Source organism: Gracilinanus agilis, chromosome 5 (assembly GCF_016433145.1).
Source record: "Gracilinanus agilis isolate LMUSP501 chromosome 5, AgileGrace, whole genome shotgun sequence".
Classification (NCBI taxonomy): Eukaryota; Metazoa; Chordata; class Mammalia; order Didelphimorphia; family Didelphidae; genus Gracilinanus; species Gracilinanus agilis.
The window spans coordinates 273,682,957-273,692,193 of record NC_058134.1 but is presented as its reverse complement, the minus strand read 5'-3'; the positions used below and the strand labels follow the sequence as shown (position 1 = coordinate 273,692,193).

Sequence of the window (9,237 nt, the reverse complement as noted above, 5' to 3'; positions counted from 1 at the left end):
AAGAAAGAAAGAGGAGGGAAGGAAGGAAGGATAGGATAGGGGAGGGGAGAAAGAGAGAAAGAGAAAGAAGGAAAGGAGGGAGGGAAGGGAAGGGAGAGGGAGAGAAAGTGTGTGTTCCTGGATTGTGAAGACCTAAGTCACTGCCTAATCAATCTCCAGGCTAATTTGAGCTAGATTCTACCCAGATTCTGTTCTCATGGTGCTACCTACCTCAGCCATGTCACTGTGTGCTGTTCTTGCCATTTATGTAACAGGTGCAGATTTTAAATTGAGTTTTTGAACTGGCTGTTAAAAGATGCCTAATGAGGGTTCTGAAGGGACCAGCAGTGACTCATCTGCAGTATTTAAAGTTTGGTGAGAATCTCAGGCTTCTTGAATTCAGCCTGGGGAATAAGGATGCTGTGTGGTTCTTTCTCAGGTGTGTCAGGTCAGTGCCCAGCAGCCAGTGCAAGCAGAGCTCATGCTCAGGTACCAGCAGCTGCAGTCACGATTGGCCACACTCAAGATCGAGAATGAGGAGGTGAGATTTCTTTCTGTGGTGGGGCATAGTTTGAAGCTCCCTCGACAGCTGCAGTGGCATGGGTCACTGTTTGCACCAAATAAGCATCTGAAAATTAAATAAATGTTGTGTTAAATATTATATTCATAACACAAGACATCTATTATGACATTTTACATCTAAAAGTAATTGGTGGCATTATATGTAATAAGTAAATCAGATCATCTTCTTGCCTTGGTAGAAGAGGTAGAGGTTAAAGAATTCGTCTTGGAGACAACAGCTGAGTTCAAATCCTGCCCTAGCTCTTAACAGCTGCCTGACCCTGGAAAAATCACTCAATACTTCTCAACCTACGCTTCCTTCTCTTTAAAATGGGAATAATAGTAGCACCTACTTTCCAAGGATGTTGTGGGATAATATTTTAAAGCATTTTGCTAGGTGGCTCATTGGATAGAAAGCCAGGTCTGGAATCAAGAAATCCTGAGTTCAAGTGTGGCCACAGACCCTTCTTAGCTGTGTGACCCTGGACAAGTCACTTAACCCCAATTGCCTATCCTTTACCCCTCTTCTGCCTTGGAACTGACACTTAGTAGGGATTCTCAGAAAAACAAGGTTCAGGTTTATTAACTAACTAAATAAAGCTATTTGCTCACTTTAAAGTACTAGACATGTGTTCTCTATGATTATTATCATCATCATCATAAGAGAATTCTCAGAGGTGTGGAACTATCATGAGATGTTATGGCCAACTTTGGTCCTTGCTAGACTAAGTGAGGCTGGTCTTCAGATGAGTGCCACAGAGTCCATCCATCATTCCTGGTCTGAGTCCGCCATGCTGGATGCTCCGGTTATGTGCAGAGTTGGAAAGCTCAGCCTAGGGATGACCCTGAATTCTCCAGACAACATATCCCAGTGCAGACCAAGCTCAGGAAGGTCCTACCTGGCTAGAAGGGTTCAGAGAACTGTCTTAGCAGTGTCCTGCATCTGCTAGCCAAGCAGCAGCCTGGCCAAGGGCAGAGACTTGTCCCCAAAAGGTAGCTGTTTGGATTGTTACATCAGAAACAGATTTTAGAAGATCCACCAAACAAGCCAATCCTTCTCGGTTTCTTTGATGACAATGATGAATGACACCATTTTTACACCACCTAGAAACTTTGATTTAAGAGCTGATAGTGGTGCAATCAGTGGACAGTGCCAAACCTAGAGTCAAGAAGATGCTTTTTCCCAAAGTTCAAATCCGACCTCAGACTCTTACAAGCTGTGTGACCCTAGGCAAGTCACTTAATTCTGTTTGCCTTAGTTTCCTCACCTATAAAAGGAGCTGGAGAAAGAAATGGCAAATCACTATCGTAATTCTGCCAGGAAAATCCCAAATAGGAGCATGAAGAGTTGGATGCAACTAAAAATAACTGAATAACAACAACTCTAAATGTGCCACCTTTGTCCAAAACCTAGTCAGCATAGTATGGGGAGAACTGAATTCTGTACGTATACATTCTCTTTAAAAGTAAAACCAAAAGATTTTATGTTATGGCAAAAATGAAAGGTTAACTTTTGGTTAACTGGTCTTGGAGTCAACACCTGAGTTCAAATCCTACTCTAGTTGTTAACTACTGTACGACCCTGAGAAAGTCTCAACCTTTTTCAGCCTTAATTTCCTCAGAAGGTAAAGAATCAAGAAATGAAGGATGGGTTTGGTAGGGTTGGCTCGGTGGATTGAAAGCCAGGCTTAGAGTTTCAAGGTCCTGGGATCAAATCTGGCCTCAGACACTTTCTAGCTGGGCAAATCACTTAACCCTCATTGCCTAGCCCTTGTTGCTCTAATGTCTTGGAACCAATGCATAGTACTGGTTCTAAGACAGAAGGTAAGGGTTTAAAAAAAAAGCAAATGAAGGAAACCAAAGGCTGATAAGCTACTCAGACACCTTACAATTATCATGATTACTTTCTTTAAGGAAGACAAGTATGTGGCATGTACCTCATATCAAGAAGAAACTCATTATCAATATGGAAGCCATGGCTGTGTACAATCATACCTTTGATGAGCATAAAAGTGGAAAGCAATTCTAAATTAGAGGGGAATAAAAGATTTTGTAGAGATGAAAGTAGTCACTTACTAAAACTGTTAAAACAAAATGTCAACTCCAAGATACAGGGAATGGACAAAAGTAAAGATATTGACTCTGGCTATCACCATTTCTTAGAGAAATTAAGTGATAGAAAACAGTTGTCAACAGTGCTCATCATCATCTTTTATCTTCTCTACAGATTGCTCCAAAATTAATTTGGGAAACATTAATTTTGCATCCCTTTGCTTGGGCAAGAAAGTCAAATGGGGGGAGGGGTTCTGAGTTCTTTTGACCTTGTTGTGATAGGGGAAAAAACTGGGCCAAGATGAAAGCAAGAGTGTGCTTTCTTGAAAAGATGGAAACCTCATGTGTTCCGAAAGTCTTTGTTAAGCTTTAAGTGACTAAAGCTTAATTCTGAATTAAGACTTTTTCACTGGATCATCCCTTACTATACAAGTATCTACAAAATCATTAAAAATAGCCAAGGGAAACTCTGATACATTGAGTGGTTCCTTTATGATGACTGTGTAGGAAAATTTGAACAAGAATTATACTTGATGAGATATGATGCAAGAATGATGAAGATGAGAATGATGAAGAACAAGAATGATGCAGATGACAATCTGGAATTGAATTGCAGCCTGAGATGATCTGCACTCAGTATCCTGGAGGAAATCTAGATTCATCAAAATATTGATGTATGTTTTTGTGGTAGCAAAGAATTAGAAATTGAGTGGATATCCCTCAATTGGGGAATGACTGAACAAATTCACATAATGGTGATAGAATACTATGTGCTGTAAGGAATGATGAACAGGATGATTTCACAAAGAACTGGAAAGACTACATGAACTGATGAAGAGTGAAATGAGCAGAAACAGGAGAACATTATACACAGTAACAGCAATATTGTATGATAATCAACTGTGAAAGACTGAGCTACTCTCAGCAGTGCAATGATCCAGGACAATTCTGAGGGACGTAGGACAATGAATGTTATCTGCCTCCAGAGAAAGAACTGTTGGAATCAGAATGTAGATCAAAGCAGACTATTTTTCACTTTAAAAAAAATACTGATGTATAAATATTGAAAATTTAGACACAACAGTGCTTGTTATTATGAAACTCACTGTTTATGTTGGGCCACACCATTAATATTCATCATAAATATTAGGACCTTTGGGCTCATGTTTTATTTCTCTTTCTGCAGAATAGTACATGGTATGAGTGTTCAGTTCAGTCATTTTCCAGTAGTTTGATTCTTGATGACCCCACTTGGGTATTCTTGGCAAAAGAAAGTTTTCTTGGAGTGCTTTGCCGTTTGCTTCTTTAGCTCATTTTATAGATGAGGAAACTGAGGCAAACAGGTAAGGGGGCAGCTAGGTAGAGAGAGAGCCAGACCTAGAGAGATACAGGAGATCCTGAGTTCAAGTTTGACCTCAGACACTTCTTAGCTATGTGACCCTGGGTAAGTCACCTAACCTCAGTTGACTAGCCCTTGCCACTCTTTTACCTTGGAACCAATACTAAGTATTGATTCTAAGAGAGATAGTAAGGAATTCAACAACAACAACAAAAGATATAAGACCGAGCTCCCAGTGTAATAGATATGACTCAGAATAATAAGCTCCTCAACTAGGGTGATAGCTGTTTAGATATAAAGAAGATGAGGGATGCAAGAAATATTGTAGGCATAAGTGAATGTGGAATTGAAGATTACACCAAAACAGGGAAGGGGGATTTAGCATGAGTTCTGTGTACTGAACTTGAGATGCCTATGGGACTTCCAGATTAAAATGTGTAATAAGCAGTTGGTGATGTGGGACTAGAGCTCAGGAATGAATCAGAATGGATGGAGATCTGAAAATTGTCCACATAGAGATGATAATTAAACCCATGGGGACCTGATGGTGCTGCAAAATGAGGGAAGGAAGGAGCCCTTTTTATAGAAGGAAGAGAAGGGGACCCAGGATCATAGATTCAAGTTCCTTGGAGACCATCTAGTCTAACCCCTAATTCCTTATGTCTGAAATGAATCTAATTAGATCTAGTAAATGCTAAAATAAGAATAATAAATAATGAATCCTTTTCAAAAGTGATTCTTACACTCTAGGTCATCTCAGCCTCATGTCAGTATTTCTAATGTGTTTATCTTCATCGGGATGTGAGTGCATCAGTGTTTGTTAACCAATTTACTTGGGTTTCAAATCAGTATAATTTCCCAACTCCCATTCCAACTCCAAAAATCAGGCCACCCTTATTGAAATTTGTGAATTTATGTTAAACCCAAAGTAATTATGCTTTCTGAAACATATATACTCTAGCAACTGAATCTTTCTTGAAACTGAAACCATTGACTTTCCTTCTGGGCAGAGTACTACATAGTTTGGGGCTTTGGCATGTCTCCCAGTGCATTTTACTAGGTCCCATTAAGCCTCGACTTTGTGTGTCCAGGAACTTCCAAGCATAAAAACCCCACACATACCCTTATTACTGCTGCTATTATGGAACATTTACTGAGCTCCTCAGGCAATGATGTGGATAAGCACATCGTAGTTAACAAACTGAATAAGGCAAGCCATACTTTGAACGTTAGAAACAAACCTGGGGAGGAATTAACTAGATTTCTTCTGATGTTACTGCAAAACACGTCCCGAGTTTTACATCTTTTGTTACCACATGGAACAGAATTCCCATTGTGAAACAAGGAGGGCAGAGACCTGGGAGAGACAATTTAGAAATTATTATCTGCGTAAGATTTCACCTCAGTCAACAAGTGCATGTTTGACATCCACTCTACATGAGATGTTCTGGGTACCATAATGAAATATAGGGGGCAGCTAGGTGGCTTAGTGGTTGGGAGGTCTTGGGTTCAATCTTAGCTGTAAGACTCTAGGCAAGTCCAGCCCTTACCACTCTTCTGCCTTAGAACCAATACACAGTATTAAAAAAAAGAGAGAGAGAAGAAATGTAAGAGATAGTACTGCCATCTTTCAGGAGCTTACAATCCATTTTGAAAAGAGAATTAACATGAACATATAACTGTATATCTAGGATTTTTTTTAATGCTCCAAACAGAAGGGATGGAGAGTAATCATTATCTTCATTTCACAATGTGGAAGAAAGGATCAAGCATTTGAAGAGAAGCCTTAGAAGATGGAAAAAATTAAAAATAAAAATAAAAAAGTAAAAAAAAAAAAAAAGAAGATGGATGGGATTTTGATAAATGGAAGAGTAGGAAGAACATTCACCTATTTATGCAAGTTTGGATAATAAGGAGAAATGCCTCCTTGCCCAAATCCCTTTCCAGTTGGGCAAGAAAACTAATAAGGAAAAAAGTTTCCTAAGCAATTCTGAAATGTAAAAAGGAGAGAAATTGCAGAAAATGGAAGTCATGTTCCTACAGCATCCCTCCTCTCCATAAAGGGCAGTGCTGAGGGGGAGACGGAGACGCTAATGACCTCCATCCAGGGTCTAAGTACAAGGAGGGGATGTGCAGAGGCATCTTCTGCAGAGCAAGGATGGGCACCTGCATCAAAAAGGTTCATCATCAAGTCTCCCTGGAGAGGGTGGCCTGGTGTAATTTGATGTTGGCCCCAGCCTCTGTTCTCTCTAAAGATCGATTGATCTTAATCTAGTGGAAAAGCTTGGAAGCAATTTTAGCTTCACACTGCTATAGCAGAGGCAGAAGCTTTCCTTGTACTTTCAGCTGTCGCTATTTTTAGGCTGTTCTTCGTCACTCCATTCCCCGGGACACCTTATTCCACTGAAGGTATTCTAGTCCAGCCCACTAGAATAAATTAGAGCACTCCATTCTGGGAAGAGAGAAGACGAAGGGTCGATCGATCATCCCGATTTATAAAATAATTTATGTTCTCGATAGGATGAACGCACTCTTTTTTCATCAGACCCTAAGTTATTTGAATTCCAAAGACCTTGAGAGGAATGGCAGGGCAAAAACGAAAGGAAATGGGAATTATCTTAGCAAATTTATGGAATTTATTAACCCCAAAGAGTAGTAAAGGCTAAAAATAAAAGCTGAGGAAATGTTTGGATAAAGTAATGAATAATGAATTTGTCATGTTAGGATGTTTATTGCTTGTTCAGAACTTTTAGACTTGCAGATTCAACCTTTCAAACAACTGTTTCTACCATATGATCTGAACTATAAAACATATGCTTTTCCCAAGATGCAAACTCGCTGATTTATAAACTTGAATTTTTTGTGGTTATTTAGTTGTTAAAAATAGAGGATGGGGGACAGGCTCAGTGATTTCATTGGGATCAGAAATTCCCAGGTGAGAAAATTCCCTCTCCCAATGCAGATCAGCATCTTCTCAGCAATATATATAGTCAGAGAACAGGCATACTTAATCTGGGCTCTGTGAACTTGTAGAGAAGAATATATATATTGCCTACTTCAGTGTAATCAATTTTCTTATGGTAATGCCTTATGTTTATTTTATGCATTGGAAATCACTATTCTGAGGAAGGATCCATGCGCTTTACTAGACTGACAGAAGGGACAATGACCAAAAAAAAAAAAGTTAAGAAGACAAGCCTTAGAGAGTTAATTAGGGCACTTCTTGGGAAATCCTGATGTCTTCCTTCTTGAGACTTTCGTGTCTCCCACCACAAAATCAAGGCTTCTCATTTTCACCAATCATGAGGAGTTGCCAAGAGTGCTCCATGAACTCTACCTTTTCTTCCTCCTTCTATGACTTGTAAATACAGCTTTTATCTGTAAGCTTGGTGCGCTTCTTCATTGGGAACAGCCCATGGAATCATTCTCTGCACTTCAAGGCAAGCCATCCCTCATTTCTATTCCATCTTGGATTCAGCGGGGCAATTCTGGATTGAATGGCCAAATCAGTCAGCCTTCAGAGAGTCAAGCATGGCCAGTTAGGCTCGTGGGGAAGTGAGAAATTTGTTTCTAACAAGGCATATAAATAAGTGCATATGTTTGTATGTACATATGTGTGTGTGTGAATCCTCCACAGATCATCTTTTTAGAATAGGAAAAGGGTTTATAAAAGTAGGTACTCCTGGTATTATTGCCTTTTTGCAGAAAAGAAAACTAAGGTTCAGAGAGATTTCATGATTTGTCCATAGTTCCATGGCTAATTAGTGGCAAAGGCAGGATTTGAACTCAAAATTTCCTGAATTGATTCCTCTCTCCATCACTGCCTCTCAAAACCAATATTTTAAAAGCATAAGAATTTTCAAGTAGCTTAGAAACCATCTGTTCCAAGGTTTCTGAAAAGCTCAATTATATTACGTTATATTACATCATCCCATCATATCATTTTGTGTGTATGCAAAACAGTCTACTTAAGTATTTAAGAATCTATATGGGGGGCAGTGGAGGGGAAGAACACATTCTCCACCAATGGGCATCACAATCTCTCTGCGACTAAATAAATGACCTTGGAGAATTCTCAGAGCCAAAATACACCACTTTGTTGCCAATTCAGCGATGAGCTTCTGACTTCAGCTAGGCTGTCCATCAGCATGAGACACATAGTCCTCCATTGGGTCCAACCTTGACATCTTCCTAGCTTAGTAGGACTTGACTAAGTTTATACTTTGATAACATAGGATACTCTTATCGTTCATTCCAATGGCCATGAAGGTGGCTTAGAGCATCAAAGACACCAAGCTCATCCATCACATCCCAGGCCATCACCGACAGTCTTGACTTTTGTCTTGGCCCTGGACTTTGATGACTTTGGAAGAGAAAATAAGGCCAGTTATTTTTTACAACTTTACCTCACTTGAATCCAATTTATGCTCAAGCCAAGACAACATACTCATGATGTCAGTGGTCTTTCTTTGGAAATGAAGGATGAACAACAACTCTGATAGTATAGCATTCCAAAAGAGGGGCAACTTGCTTGTAAAATGGGGCATTAGAGGAATTTGGTAAAGAATTGACATCTGTGCATTCCAGTTAATGTCAGGTAACTGCTTTTTATACTTTAATGCAGATTCCCAAAGTAGGTGCTACTGCCCCCTGGTGCGTGCTGCAGCGATTCAGGGAAGTGGTGATGGCCACAGGTGCATTTATCTTTCCTATTAATTGCTATTAAAATTTTAAAAAATTTAATTTCCAGGGGGATAATTAATATTTTTTCTGGAAAGGGGGCAGTAGGCCAAAAAAGTTTGGGAACCACTGCTTTAATGAATATGTTTTATATAGAAGAATTATACAATGTGAGGAGCTGTTGTTAACACATATGTATTGTGAAGGAGCTAAAGAGGATGACCTTCTTCCATTGATATATTAATATAGTGAGTTTCCAAGGACACATAGCTAATTAGTCATTGAGACAAGATGGAAACTTAGGTCTTCTTAACTCCAGATCCAGGGTTCTATCCACTGGACCCCCTCCCTGCCTCCAGTGTAGTGGGTTACCAGCATCTGATAGCTGAAGTCTCTTTTCTTCTTAAATAGAGATAGATGAGAAATTAATATTTCTCACATATAAATATATATATAAAAGAAAATATATAAATATAAAATTTGGGAGAGAGAGTATTCACACTGTTTTATTGCCTACACCTCCAACATAGTATTATCTGACTTCTGTTTGCCCTAATTCCTCATGTCATTTCCTCATTTCCCCATTGCAAGGCATCTCGGGTCACTTTTATCATGGTTGATGTTTC

The 9,237-nt window shown here is 39.4% G+C and overlaps 1 protein-coding gene across 2 annotated transcripts in view; it reads left to right on the top strand.

The window, feature by feature from the left end:
- The window catches only part of SRGAP1 (SLIT-ROBO Rho GTPase activating protein 1), a 354,516-nt gene that overhangs the window by 260,638 nt on the left and 84,641 nt on the right, over positions 1–9,237 (top strand). For both annotated transcript variants that reach the window (XM_044678455.1, XM_044678454.1), the window contains exon 8: positions 419–520. In XM_044678455.1, coding sequence (XP_044534390.1) covers positions 419–520 — 102 coding nt within the window. The remainder of the gene's footprint in view (positions 1–418; positions 521–9,237) is intronic.